Source organism: Raphanus sativus, unplaced genomic scaffold (genome assembly GCF_000801105.2).
Source record: "Raphanus sativus cultivar WK10039 unplaced genomic scaffold, ASM80110v3 Scaffold2792, whole genome shotgun sequence".
Classification (NCBI taxonomy): domain Eukaryota; kingdom Viridiplantae; phylum Streptophyta; class Magnoliopsida; order Brassicales; family Brassicaceae; genus Raphanus; species Raphanus sativus.
Window position 1 is genome coordinate 1 of NW_026618100.1, and position 13,812 is coordinate 13,812.

Consider the following 13,812-nt stretch of genomic DNA (forward strand, 5'->3'; position numbering starts at 1 on the left):
GTTGTTTTGAAAATTTCAAAGCAGAGTTCGTTCTCTTTAAGCATCATGAAACTTCTGATCCCTTGTTCTTTATAGGACTCTGTTTGATGGTTGCTAGATTTTCAGAAGAGCAATGAGTCATTCTGCATCCAGCTCAGGTACCTGCTGCTATAACTGATGTTGATGAGAGGTACGAGTTGCGTGGAAATGTTCAGCTTGAAGTTGTGGCTACTGAATCTTCACCACGAGATGATACTCTTCCGGAAACAGCCAGAAAAGGTATCCTCTGTCTGTCTATAAAAGATTGGAGCATAGTTATGGCTTGGGTGAGAAATCTGTGGGAAGTTATCTGTTGTTTAATTGAATCTAGTTATGCTCTCATAATGTAATTGTAATTCTTGTGTAGAAACTGAGATGGGTGAGAAATCTGTGGGAAGAGTAAACGTTGAAACGGATAATTTGGACAGTAGCAGTGGCTTGGCAACCAAATCAGATACAGAGAAGAGATCAGAAGATGACATCAATCGTGGTAACTGGTAACCCTTTTGCTGAAGCAAGTCAGAAAGGTAATAATACCTTAACGTTCACAGCTCTTTTCTGTTATGAATTCATAATGTTATTTCTGATTCTGTGTAGATAAAATTGGAACAGATGATGTGGTGAGCCATCATTTGGACACTAACATTGGGCTAACAGCCAGACCAGATACAAAAAAAAGAAGAGTTCAGAAGATGACACAAATCAAACTTCTGCTACTGCAAAGCGTGTTGATACTACACCTGCTGCATCTCTTCCAATCTCTAGAGGAGACAATCAGAAATGTTACTGAATCTACTAGTTATCCTTTATGTTTGGTTTGTTTTATAGCAAAGAAAAGTGTCACAAAACATAAACACATTTGATCATATTGCTAATTCTTTTTATTCCTAAGGATTCAAATATAAAAAACATCATTGGACATTCTTTTTAGATTAAAATCCTTAACTATTCTAAAAAACAAAAAAAATAGTTTAATAATCTTAAGGACTCCAATGCTGGTAACACGAGATTTACATCTTTTTACTCATTTCGTTTCATATTTTATAATAAGTGTAGCTTAAAGTATTTACACACAAATTAAACAAATTATTAATTTTTTGTTTTACCCCTATTTAATATAAATTTTTGTTTGATTTAATTTATTAATTAATTAAAAATAAGAATAAAAGTTGGAAACTTCAACTAATATTTGCATTGGAAATTTAAAATGATACTTATAATAAAACAAAATTTAAAAGTTAAAATAAAACTTAATATAAAACAGATGGAGTATTCCTAGTAAATAAATCTACATAAAATTGAATAATATTCCATTTAAATTATCTCATTAAACCAATATCAAACAAGAGGACATGCAAATTAAAACACATTATACTGAGTTTCTTAGAACACCGGATACTCTTCTTAATTTCATCTCATAAATCTTTGTTACTAAAGAGATTTTGGTTACGGTGTTACAGTTTCTTAGCAATCTTGTCGACATTTGCATATGTGTTTCTTCCGACCCAAGATGACAGTGGGATGATCAAAACATTCGCAACGTATTTTTTTTTCTGGAAATAGTGCTTTCTTTTGCAGGGCGTTTACGCAGTTATTGCGTCCGTCGTTGCCACATTTTCCGGGTAATTGATCTGTAAAGTCACACACAACCCCAGCTTCCAACTCTATTGTTTTATATATACCAAACTCGCAAGAATGTGTTAGATATGAGGAAATAAATTTAGGAAGATAATTGATAATGCAACAAGATTAAAATTACCTTTCGTATTGTGTAGAATAAGGAACATCAGAACACACGAAACCATATGCAAAGTAGCAGATCTCATGTTCAAAGAAATGTTAAAATATTGTTTTTATGAGTTGCATAAACTGCTAGTTTGTTTAACTCTCGTAAAAATAAAAAACAAATCTTTTGTCAACACTGCTACTAACACTTGCAAATTAATGTATATTCAAGATAGGATAAAAATAGGAGTTCAAATTTAATCAAATTAAATTATTTGAGAAAGGAAAATATCAGAAATGGAAGGTGGAGCCAAGTCCACTGGATCGGCAAGATAGCGATTTAGTTGTACAAAAATATTAGTTCTCAAAAAAAAGTTGTGCAAAATATAAATATTGAAATAGTATAATTGTTAACAAAAAATTATGGATATAGTGAAATAGACGAAGTTTGTTAAGGGTTTTTTTCATTTTTCTACTTTATTCACTTATAATTTTAGTTGGAACGGCGAAAGGTAAAAATCATAAGTATACAGGGCCATAGCTTTAGGGCATGGATTTATGATTATGAAGGGAAAATTCCATAATTATCCAACAAAGAGACCATATGATCTCTAAGGCTAACCATTCCTTTTGAACAAGCTTTTTAGCTATCTATTTGGTGACCATTTATGTCTACATTGCTAAAGCTTTGAGAGACGAAATCATCAGTTATAAGTTTATAACTATAAGTTATAACTTATACCCACAATCTCGTCCATTATTAATCAAATAATCCCTTTTTCTCTAGACAAAGCTTTTGTCGTTGATCCTAAGAAATCAGATCAAACATTTCTCCTCTAATTTCGTTTATCTTCATTTCTCAATGTTCTAATCTGTGGCAATGTATGTCGATTGTAGAGTGTTTTCTTGTTTTGAAGCAAGCGTACGTACGTATGCCATTGGAACTTTTGATTAAATGTTGTTTACGGTTGAAATGGAATTGCATTTTATATATATCGTTAATATTTTTGAACATGGTATAGTTTGAGAAGGTCCTGCTTATGCCGTCCAAGTTTACTAAGAAGATCAAGTTACTCCATATGGAAAGAAATAATACGCTTTATTCATACATACAAAGCTTAATCAGATTGGCTTTTGTAAATGTATGAATCAGAAGCAGACCGGTCCATGCAAACATACACTACTACGTACTACGATTGGCTTAAAACGGATCTTACTGGTACTCAATCTAAGGAGCTCGCTTATCCGTTATACACTTATGCCTCCAAACTCTATAGGAGATGTTATACGATGTTACATCATCGTTTATAAAAGAGAAACTAAACTATCGTACAGAAATAAGTCAAATTCGGTTAAGAAGGGTAAACAAACCGACCGGTTCTAGAGGTAGCTCCATTTTCTGACGCCACTAAATGTTGTTCCTTAAGAGTTAGGAGTTTCATGAATCTTATATTGCATCAGAATATAACTGATGTATAATTTAATTAGAAACATCCTATTAAACCAAAGTTTTTTCTGGCTGACCAAAAAAAAGTTTTTTTTATTTTATTTAAATTTAGATAAAGTAACATGAAACATTACATTTTAGAGTCCGCGTGAATTTGGACTCAGGAAAAGAAGATAAACTTAGAAAAGATTCCAAAACAAGAGATAACGTTGTTTGAAAGCCACATTCAAAGAAAGATACAATTAAAACTTCGCAAACTGGAGTTTAGACGGACATCTTCCTCTAGGGAAAATTGGACATTCAATAAACTCAGTTCCTGATGTATCGACGCAGATGTAGATTTGGTGAAGCTGGTCGTTGCGCTCGGGATCTTTGTTACATTCAATCCCTGGAGTAAACCCAATCGCATCTGTTATCGCGTTTTTGATCTTTTCAAGATCATAGAATTTATCATCTGGTTTGATTCCTGTAATTACCACACAAAATAAAAGTCATTGAGTTTATATATATTTATGAACAATATTAAAGAGATATTTATGAATAATATATATATATATTTATGAATAATATAATACATTGATTAGAGTGAGCTTATATATATACCGGAGTTTGTGAGGGCTTCAAGGAGATTGGCTCTGTCTCTGAGTTTAAGAGCATTTTCGAAGTAGTCATGCTGGTCCATTGCTGATTGAGAACATGTACCATGTTTTTCCCACTCGTGCGTCCAAAACTTGAACCCTTCGTTGCTCGGACACGCTAATGTTGGCCACGTCTTTTTCAAACTACTTACCAGATCCGTTATCTATATTCATTGATCATATACGTAAAATAAATTTTAGAAATCATTGTTATGTAAACAAAAGGGGAATATTACCATGTTTGTTTACCTGAGATTTATCAAATTTACTGTCGGGATCACAGTTTGATGGATATGAACCATCATTGTAATTAGGCCAAAGACCGTGGATGCCAAAATCTGCCGCAGGTTTACCTGATGTTGGATAGCAACAACTACGTTTTGTATCACAATAGGCTCCTGGCCACTGCATATGATACACACAAAAAAACGTTATTCACGTTGACTATCGAAAATAACGATAAAATGATAGCTGAAGTAGGTTGGATCAGGTAGAGACACTACAAAAAAACTGTTGGTTAACATCATTTATTTAATATATTTGCATTAGTTATAACTGATGTAAAAATAATTTGTATCATTTAATTAAATGACTCTGAAAGTGGTGATGCAAATAATTTATATCATTTTATTAAAAACTGATACAAAAATAATAAATATTTGTATCACTTATTGTAAATGATGTCAAAATGTATCATTTCTAAAAAAATGATATTAACACTTATATCAATTTATTTAAATGATGTTAGTATTGGTATCGGTTGAAATAACTGATTTCAATTATTTATATCATTTATTAATAATTGAAACAAATTTATATCAATTTTAAAAGTGATTTTAATAAATAATAATTTAAAAATATTATTTTAATATTATTTTAAAATATAAATAATTGAAATTAGATTTTCGTCAAAAAATATTATTCATTAATAATTTGTTTATAAATATACATATTCGAAATTAAATGGTATACAAAAAAATGTCAGAAAAACTGGAAGAAGGGAAAAAGAATGAACAAAAGTAATACATAATTCAATAATCTTAATCAAATGGAAAAAACTAAATGAATTCCTCAAGTTCTTCAATCGGCATTTTGTCATCTGTCTGTATCTCTTTTTCATCTTCAATCCCCATTAATTGCATGAAACTGAATCGCTTGAGTGATGTTAACCAGATTGGAGAATATCTGTCACCCCAAGACCAGAACCAGTTTCCTCTTTCAATACTTCATGCCTCTGGTAGTCACGTAATCACATGATCGGATCTTTTTCTCCAGAGATATAAATTAAGATTGAACTATTTCTTTAGTACAATCTGAAACAATTACAAGGCCAGAAAAAATTAATTTCAACAAAAAAAGATCTGAAGCCATACATAAACAGAAGACTATAAATTATAACTTTTCTAACAAAAAGAAAAGAAAACAAGAAGAAGAAGGGGAAAGAAAAACGAAAATGTTACTTTCTCAGAATTTTCCAACCAAATTCGTCGTCATCATCATATAAGAAAAAAATGGTTTACATCACCACTAGCTTTTATCTAGTCATATAAAAAACAAAATTGAAGAACTGTTAGAAAAACTTCAAGCAAATAGAGAGAACACAAACTACTAAATAGGATCTAGGTTTTGATTGAAAAGAATATACTTTTTGGAGATGAAACCGTTAAAACAAAATCCAATTAATTAAATTAAAACCATAAGAAAATACATTAAACCTACAAAATCTCAACTGCATCACGTTCTTTTTTTTAACCACAACTACATCACGTTCTATTTATAATTTGGGCTGATTTCCAAGTCTAGTATTAGAAAAAGGTTTTAAGTGATGCAAAGTAAAATGAAATGACATCATTTTAATCAAACTGATGTCAAAAGAAAATCTAGTTAGAAATTCTTTTGTTAGCATCAATTTCTTGTTGACGTAACTATTATATCAGTTTAATAAGTGATGTTAACTTAAAAAAAATTACATCAGTTATTTAATTGATAGAAATGTATATATTAATATCATTTAGGTTAAAGTGATGCGAAAACTATATCACTTTGTTTAACTGATGCCAAATAAATTAATTCAACATCATTTAGTTTAATTGATGTTAGATTATTTATATTTGTCTCATTTGTAAATAAGTGATTTAAAATAAAATCATTTAATTTTGTGATTCAATTTAAGTGATGTAACTTAACTCTTTTTTTGTAGTGAGACCTGAAGAACTAAGTAGAAGAAATCAAAGTCTTCTTGGTCTTGGGAATATGAAATGAAAAGACCCTGAAACATCAAAAGCTTGAGGATAAACCAGCCCTTTGGTCCCATTTTTTTTTGTTGTTCTCTTCGTTTCTGCAATGCATAATTAAGACATGTCGCCTTCAAATTTATATTAAAACACAGATCTAACCTCTCTTAACACCGTTTCGATTAATTAGTTGTTTATTACTACTACTACTAGCATGTTTTCGTGATAAGTTAATAAAGACTTAATATAATATGGAACCAATTTATCATAATAATCAAAAATAATTGTCAGCCATCCCCATTGATTAATAAAGACTCGCAAGACATCTTTGATTCTATTTCCAGGGGATATCCATTTCTAATATTCTTAACCAACTAGAAATATTGAGAAGGAATAATATACGTACACGTTACAACATGTGAACATGTAAACCAGGTTCAAACTATTAAGACATATATAGCCAACTAGTGTACAAACTAACATTTAACTATTACGCTAATGAACGCTTTGCGAGAAAGGGTCAACGACTCAAATGTAGAGATCACTGATTGTTAAGAATCTGTCCACGATTAGCATTAAACACGGTATACATTAACCTTCGATCTTATCTCTTCACGTTATATTAACCCAAATAAAAACAAGCAACATCACTAAGAAGTGGACATAGAAAATTAATCAATAATAGAGAGAAGGTACGAGGAATGATAATGCGCAAGCACGACTAACCCCCCTAAAATGCTACCCCCCTAAAATGCTACTGGCCGATCTAGTCGTAGTGAATAAATATAGTTACGAGTTTTTTTCTTTATTCGACAAATAAAACAAAAGACAATAAATATAGTTGATCATGTTTAGAAGTAACTAAATTTTAATTTGGTATAAAAATGATACTGGCCCATGGTCATATTTTAAATATATTAATTACATCAAGTTTTGAATTATTTGGTACTAAGATGATCGATCACGTAATGAAGCATTCTCATGTTAACTGCGAACAGAGACGAGACAGCAAAGCTAGCTTCCCTGCAATAGTTCCTTGATGTCATACCCTTGGACCTTAAAAACAAACAAAACTTATGTTAAGAGTTAATCTGTACTTTTAACATTGTAGTATAGTGATCATAGCAATGAGTTTCATACCTGAAGAAAGGTGAGCAGCAAAATAACTCCAGAGTTCCAGAGACCGTGTATAACCATCGGGGTAATGAGGTTGCGGGTTTGAGCATAAGTCAATCCCAAAACCGATCCTAAACCAGATGAAAACAGAGGCATATATATATATAAGTGGTTTATAAACATTAGAAGATTATTTGTTTTCACTATGTTTTTTTCTTTACCAAGTATAAACAACTGTGGGAATTCACCGGGTGTGAGGTGGGCAAGAGCAAACGCAGCTGAGCTGATGATGATCGCTATTGGGGTTGGGACCCTTAAAATGCGGAACAAAACATACATGTAGTTAGCTTCTTTGTTCAAAAGCAAGTGAGAAAAAGAAGACAAAAGACCTTTTACCATTTGGTAAGAGAGACCATGAAGAATCCGCGGAACACGGTCTCCTCAAGAAGCGGAGCAAGGATTCCAGTTATCCCCACTAAGCTCAAGGTGCTGCACAATCATTTATGATAAAAATCTAGTATTGATGATGCACAATAGCAGTTTCTATTTTCTTTGCGTAGATAGATACCTTATGTTTGAGGATCCAATTAATGGGAGAAGCTGCATCAAAGAGTCTACCTGAAAACATCATTACTAGCTCAGCCACATTACTATTTATCCAAAAGGAAAGAAAACATTAAATATAATAGTGAAAGTCTCCTAACCTCCCTTTCGGGTGTCTCTGTGCTGAATAAGGATAAAGCAACACCTGTTAACGCAATACCACCAACAGCAGCAGCCAGACCTATTCCACCCCACACGAGCCATCCCTTTTGCAAGTTGAATGGCTGTTTCAAATCTAAAGATTGAACAAAAAGATCAAAGTCCAAATAAAAGAGCAAGACAGAACTGATTGAAAAAAATAAAAATAAATAAAGTACCATAGCGCAAAATGTCTTCAGGAAGTGGCTCAGAGGTTTTGGCAACGGTGAATATTACAGCAAGTATCACTGCAGTTGTTATGCTGCCAAAGTAGTTAAGATCAAAAGTTAATTAAGATTAACCATTCAATAACAACTCAGTTGTTATTAACAGAGTACTAGAGCTAAAAGACTGAGGCTATGTAACTAGAATACCCTTGATCCAGGAATAAAATCTCTGCCTTTTCGTCCAAGCTAAGCTTCTCAGCGTCGATTCCCAAATACGGTAAGGCTGCCATCTCAGTTAATCCTGTCAAAACAAAACTGCCTGGGAACAAAATATTAAATCTCACTCCATCACATTTTATTATTTTTATTCTAAAGCAGTTTCTTAATGTGTCATCATCAAACATCAAACCCTAATTTACCCTTTTAATGACCTAGAAAACAGAGAGTACCTTAATACACAAGCAAGCGAAGTTAACGAAACTGTCTGCCATCCCCATGGCACTTCCCATCTCTCAAGTATTGGCCACTCTAAGCTACCTCCCTGTAACTATCAAAGCAACCAACTTTTACAATATTTTATTTAAAAAGAAAAAAAGAAGGAAAATCGTACAACTTTTGTCGGAAACCAGACAGGAAGTGTCGGAGAAACTGCTACCTTTCCCTCTCCTCCAGTTTCTTTTCCAGAATTGAAAATGCAAGAGGATCTCCATTTCTTCCGAATAACCGTAGATAACCGTTGGCTAGCAAATCCCGGAGAAAACCGGTTCAAACCGCCGCGGTTATAAGTCTTCGGCGGAGTTAAACTCCTGGAACCGGAGATGCAGAGAAGAGACGGTGATTTAGATAGACACGAGATCATCTGCGAAACCATCTCAAACTGTTTGATCGAATAGTGTTTAGATTCCGACCAAAGCAACCAGAGTCCAGAGTATTATTAGCGTGAGGAAGAAGATAAGGTCCGACTAAACGGGTCGGGTAAAAAAAAACGTATCTACTTGCTGTAATCCGATGTCGTTTGAGGTGGCTTAAGTCCATTTATCAATAAAGGCCCAAACCCCTCAACGACCAACTTCAAAAGGTCTGTCAGTGTGTAACAAAATAAATACAGCCCTCATGCTTTCTAGTTTCTAGTTAGTTTCTAATTTGTAATATTTTTTTGGTGTAATTCTAATTTGTAATTTTGTTCCTTAGGAGAATGATATCATCAACTTACTTCTAAATTGATTTGCCTCTCTGTGCTCTGTTCATGTGTGGAGCCATTGGCTACCTCGTGGGGCTGGTAATAATATAATTAGGAAAAAGGAATTAACTCTTTTACATTTTATATGGGCCGTAACAAAGCTCATTTATATTTTATATGGGCTTTCTCTCTAGCCCAAGCTAACAACCTTTTAGTTGACCTAGCAAATATCACTCATATAAATTAAAGTCATTTTCTCTTAGTAGCCGCGTTTTCAGCCTGAGGAGTGAGGAGGGAAAGTAGATACGTCACGCCATGGGAAGAAGTAAGTCTTCTCGATCTCTCTCATTTCTCCATGCTACGATTAATAGCTTTCTTCCGACACGAATTGATTGTTTAGTGTCCTGTAGTAATGTAGTTAATTGGAGCTGATTCATTTATTTGAACTATGTAAGCTGATTATATACGAATCGTTATTAGGACCGGCTAGGTGTTATCGTCAGATCAAGGGCAAACCCTACCCGAAGTCTCGCTACTGTCGTGGTGTCCCCGATCCCAAAATCAGGATCTACGACGTCGGCATGAAGAGGAAAGGCGTCGACGAGTTCCCTTTCTGCGTCCACCTCGTCTCATGGGAGAAGGAGAACGTCTCGAGCGAAGCTCTCGAGGCCGCGCGTATCGCTTGCAACAAGTACATGGTGAAATCCGCGGGAAAAGACGCGTTCCACCTGAGGATCAGGGTCCACCCGTTCCATGTCCTGAGGATCAACAAGATGCTTTCGTGCGCTGGAGCTGATAGGCTCCAGACCGGTATGAGAGGTGCTTTCGGGAAGGCCTTGGGGACTTGCGCTAGGGTTGCGATCGGGCAGGTGCTCTTGTCTGTGAGGTGTAAGGATGCTCATGGTCACCATGCTCAGGAGGCTCTGAGGAGGGCTAAGTTTAAGTTCCCTGGTCGTCAAAAGATCATCGTCAGCAGGAAATGGTATTTTATTAATTTTATAAATTGTTTTTTTTATTTGAGGATCGAATCCTTTCGCCGGCTCATCATGTTTTTTTTTTTGCTTTTGTTTAGGGGTTTCACTAAGTTTAACAGAGCAGATTTTACGAAGTTGAGGCAAGAGAAGCGTGTTGTTCCTGATGGTGTTAATGCTAAGGTATTATCTCATTTGTATTATTACATCTTTGATTCTTGGGTTGTTGTAACGTCTTTTTTTGTTTATTGAGTTTGACAATGTCTTGGTTCATTTTGCAGTTCCTCTCATGCCATGGACCTTTGGCTAACCGTCAGCCCGGAAGTGCATTTTTGCCAGCTACCTATTGAAGCTTCAGTGCTGAATTATATCTAGTCTAAAACCTTTTTTATATCTTTGAAGGTTTTGTCTTAAAGTTTTTAGTTCGGACACATTGAGTATTTTCTAAACCTTTGTGAAATAATGAGATTGTTCTTTCTATGGTTTGCAAGTTTTGTCGGTCTTCTCTGAGTTCGCATTGTTCCTTCTACTTTTTTTTTGTGCTACGCAGATCCTTCTACCAAAACTAGTGAAATCAAACGATAATATGAATGACAAACGTAGATAATTAAGAAAAAGATTACTATTCCCAAATGTTACTTGTACGTATAATAAAATTTTATTTCAACTAAAGTTTGTGATTATTGGTTGTTTACTTGTTTGTTTGAGGTGGACTGGATAGTAATCTAAAAACTATATTAGGCCTAATGTACATGTATTATAAAATTCGTTCACAGTATGAGCCCATTAAAATAGTAAAGGCCCATTAGCCTTGCTCGAACTTAACGATGTCGTATCTACTTACAAAATTGCGTTAGTTTCATTATTCTCTGAGAACTGAGAAGCAAATCGCAGCGGACGACGGTTCTCGGCGTGTATAGGCGTCGCGGTTTACTTTCTGTTAACGATCGGCTTCTCCTCGGTTACCTGATCACTCCCTCTGTCTACTCTCTCTATCTTCAATCATCAGTCCATCGCTGTCATCTCTCTTTCAAGCTTCTCTGAGTGCGAGTTGGTCAACAGCAGGTAAACTTCGATCCTTCGAAGTTCTTCTCTAGATCTATAGTTAGGATACGTCAAAATCGACGATCTGAAGTTCTTGAGGCAAATTTCAATCCGTCCTCGTTTAGTTTCGCTAGAGATTGTGTTCCGGAACTGAATCATGTGAAGCTAAATCGTTATGCGGTAGAAATCAAAAAGATGATATGCGTAGTATAGTATTCACGAATTTCGATTTCGTTTAGTTTCGTAAGCTTGATCACGAACTGAAGAATGATCAGTCTATCGAAGTCTAATTGAAGCTGAAACTATAAGGCTTTCGGTTTCTAAGAGACGAAGTTGCTATGCTTTGCAGGATACTGTAGCAATACTGAACAAGATGGATCATGAAAATGGATATGGTGTGGAAGTCACTGGGCTATCTCCAGCCGTTACTGAGAAAGATCTCATCGACTTCTTCTCCTTCTCTGGTGCAATCCAACATATTGATATTGTCAGGTGAGTTTTACTTCCAACAAAACTTGATATCACTCATTCCTTCTTTTTTTTTTTTCTCTGCACTGATTCAGAAGAATAAAAAACTCTGTTACGTTGTTAACGAGATAAGGTCGGGTGAGCAAGCGTGCACTGCGTATGTGATGTTCAAGGATTCTTACTCTCAGGAAACTGCCGTCTTACTCAGTGTAAAGTTTGTTGTTTGGATTTGATTCACTCTTTTTTTTTTATTGGAGTTCTCTTGAGAATCGAATCACTCGGTTCTTTGATTTTTAACTTCAGGGGGCAACCATATTGGAGCAGCGAGTTTGCATAACTCGTTGGGGACAGCATCACGAGGAGTTTGACTTCTGGAACGCCACTCAGCGGGGTTTTGTAGATGACACAAACTCACATGTATGAATCTCTCTCTTGCTTTTCTATCTTTCTACAAGCCACGGGATCGCAGTTTAGTTATGGTTCACTATAGTCTCCATGTTGTAAAGTTCGATCATAAGATGATTTTGTGTTTGGTTGCTTGATCTCATGTAGCCTCATCCCCAACGAGGCGAGTTCAACGCCGGAGAAGCAGTGACAAAAGCTCAAGAAGTGGTGAAGTCAATGCTAGCCACCGGATTCGTGCTGGGCAAAGACGCTTTAGCCAAAGCTAAAGGCTTTGACGAATCCCACGGTGTATCGGCTGCAGCAGCGGCTAGAGTATCTCAACTAGACCAGAGGATCGGTCTCACTGACAAAATATTTGCCGGAGTTGAAGCTGTCAGACTGACCGACCAGAAGTACCAGGTTTCAGACAAAGCAAAATCAGCCGTCTCTGCTACAGGAAGAACCGCGGCAGCAGCTGCAACTAGTGTTGTCAATAGCAGTTACTTCTCCAGCGGAGCTCTCTGGCTATCGGGTGCGTTAGAGCGTGCGGCTAAGGCTGCATCTGATCTTGGTAGCCGTGGCTCAAGGCAGTGATGTGAATAGATACGAACTGATCAGAATCATATACATGCATTTATAAAAAAAACTCCCGACTTCGTACTTGTGTGCACCACCATCCAATAATTAGTTTACCCAATGACCCCTGATTTGATTTGTATGCAAAAATGTTATAAGAAGGGTGAATCTCCTGACTTCAGAAGCGATCTACCTCAGAAGCATATAATTGATTTATCCTCTCTCGTGTACCGCAAGACTGTCTCTTTATCACAAGGAGCAACTAATTAGAAATAATCTAATTAGATAACTAATTTTGTTAACTTTGATAACCATCTTTAGTGGAAGCATGTCTATATACAAATAAAATGGTAACACTTTCCATGTTTTAAAATCCCTCCAATATTATTTTGTCCAAAACAATCGTAATACATATATACAAAGCGTCCAAATCACTATAAGAGTTTTGGAAACACAAAAGACATGAATGAAAGCTGTTGCTTAAAGGTGACATTATGAGAGTAGGAGAGAGTTACAAAGATAACAACTAACAAACTACTAGTCAGAAGTCCAGCTTTCCTCAACAACATCACGCACTCTTCTGTCGTACTCACGCTTGCTTTCGCTGTACATCCGAGCGGCTTCCGAGTTTGCAGAAGTATCCGTATTAGGGTCACAGAGCAACGACTGCGGATACCAAATAAAGATAGTCATTTAAAGCTCTAAGGGCACTAAAAGATGCAGGTAAGAGAAGGCATTTAGATATTAACCTGGATAGAGATAAGTATAGCACCAACATCATATACAGGGCTCCAGTCCTGGTTTTGCAGAATGTCCAAGCATATACGCCCATCTGCATAAACTGCAAAACATGTAGAGATGAATACATTAACGTGAGCCAAAAGCTAACAATCAACCCTCAACCAATGGGGAAGGCAAAGAGATTCGTTTTCTCTATGACTTACTATTTGGATGGAACATCCGTGACACAAAACGAACTTTTGGCGGCTTATTAGGATAATCTTCTGAGAACTGCAGTGAGAGTTTGAAAGTACCTAACAAGAGAATCATCAAAACCAAGAAAGAGTAATAAGAAAACCATTATAACGATTGATCCCAAGAGA

At 35.4% G+C, this 13,812-nt stretch overlaps 7 protein-coding genes across 10 annotated transcripts; 3 read left to right on the forward strand and 4 right to left on the reverse strand.

Moving 5' to 3' along the window:
* Window positions 1-141: 141 nt before the first annotated feature.
* Window positions 142-939, forward strand: LOC108818637 (uncharacterized; the record flags this gene model as incomplete). Of its 2 annotated transcripts, none has more annotated exon segments than XM_018591551.2 (3): window positions 142-258; window positions 386-545; window positions 616-939. In XM_018591551.2, coding segments are annotated over 2 exon segments (251 nt in total), but the record flags the coding sequence as incomplete, so codon positions are not given.
* Window positions 940-1,482: 543 nt separating this feature from the next.
* On the reverse strand, window positions 1,483-1,844 carry LOC108821649 (putative defensin-like protein 227). The gene is made up of 2 exons (XM_018594645.2): window positions 1,778-1,844; window positions 1,483-1,682 (listed from the first exon to the last, which is right to left on the reverse strand). The coding sequence occupies exons 1-2, from the start codon at window positions 1,842-1,844 to the stop codon at window positions 1,483-1,485; spliced, it is 267 nt and encodes an 88-aa protein (XP_018450147.1).
* Window positions 1,845-3,252: 1,408 nt separating this feature from the next.
* Window positions 3,253-6,177, reverse strand: LOC108821289 (ribonuclease 3-like). The gene is made up of 4 exons (XM_018594336.2): window positions 6,035-6,177; window positions 4,078-4,233; window positions 3,794-3,992; window positions 3,253-3,656 (listed from the first exon to the last, which is right to left on the reverse strand). The coding sequence occupies exons 1-4, from the start codon at window positions 6,140-6,142 to the stop codon at window positions 3,433-3,435; spliced, it is 687 nt and encodes a 228-aa protein (XP_018449838.1). The 5' UTR covers window positions 6,143-6,177; the 3' UTR covers window positions 3,253-3,432.
* Window positions 6,178-6,842: 665 nt separating this feature from the next.
* LOC108820835 (uncharacterized) lies at window positions 6,843-9,040 on the reverse strand. 3 transcript variants are annotated; one of them, XM_018593849.2, is made up of 10 exons: window positions 8,742-9,040; window positions 8,536-8,627; window positions 8,294-8,401; window positions 8,099-8,181; window positions 7,883-8,016; window positions 7,747-7,796; window positions 7,575-7,667; window positions 7,400-7,491; window positions 7,203-7,309; window positions 6,843-7,118 (listed from the first exon to the last, which is right to left on the reverse strand). In XM_018593849.2, the coding sequence occupies exons 1-10, from the start codon at window positions 8,955-8,957 to the stop codon at window positions 7,077-7,079; spliced, it is 1,017 nt and encodes a 338-aa protein (XP_018449351.2). In that variant the 5' UTR covers window positions 8,958-9,040; the 3' UTR covers window positions 6,843-7,076. The 3 variants fall into 3 exon arrangements, with proteins under 3 accessions (XP_018449351.2, XP_018449350.2, XP_018449352.1); XM_018593848.2 differs by having other exon boundaries at window positions 8,536-8,633; XM_018593850.2 differs by having other exon boundaries at window positions 8,294-8,405; window positions 8,536-8,633; window positions 8,742-8,774.
* Window positions 9,041-9,489: 449 nt separating this feature from the next.
* LOC108819230 (60S ribosomal protein L10-1) lies at window positions 9,490-10,741 on the forward strand. The gene is made up of 4 exons (XM_018592228.2): window positions 9,490-9,591; window positions 9,747-10,248; window positions 10,339-10,420; window positions 10,519-10,741. The coding sequence occupies exons 1-4, from the start codon at window positions 9,582-9,584 to the stop codon at window positions 10,585-10,587; spliced, it is 663 nt and encodes a 220-aa protein (XP_018447730.1). The 5' UTR covers window positions 9,490-9,581; the 3' UTR covers window positions 10,588-10,741.
* A 345-nt stretch (window positions 10,742-11,086) lies between these two features.
* LOC108818806 (binding partner of ACD11 1-like) lies at window positions 11,087-12,927 on the forward strand. Its single transcript, XM_018591740.2, has 5 exons — window positions 11,087-11,302; window positions 11,631-11,773; window positions 11,883-11,958; window positions 12,053-12,166; window positions 12,302-12,927. Exons 2-5 carry the CDS (start codon window positions 11,655-11,657, stop codon window positions 12,725-12,727), a joined length of 735 nt encoding a protein of 244 aa, XP_018447242.1. The 5' UTR covers window positions 11,087-11,302; window positions 11,631-11,654; the 3' UTR covers window positions 12,728-12,927.
* A 147-nt stretch (window positions 12,928-13,074) lies between these two features.
* LOC108818807 (ubiquitin-conjugating enzyme E2 1-like) lies at window positions 13,075-13,782 on the reverse strand. Its single transcript, XM_057000598.1, has 3 exons — window positions 13,654-13,782; window positions 13,459-13,550; window positions 13,075-13,375 (listed from the first exon to the last, which is right to left on the reverse strand). The coding sequence occupies exons 1-3, from the start codon at window positions 13,757-13,759 to the stop codon at window positions 13,247-13,249; spliced, it is 327 nt and encodes a 108-aa protein (XP_056856578.1). The 5' UTR covers window positions 13,760-13,782; the 3' UTR covers window positions 13,075-13,246.
* Window positions 13,783-13,812: the final 30 nt, after the last annotated feature.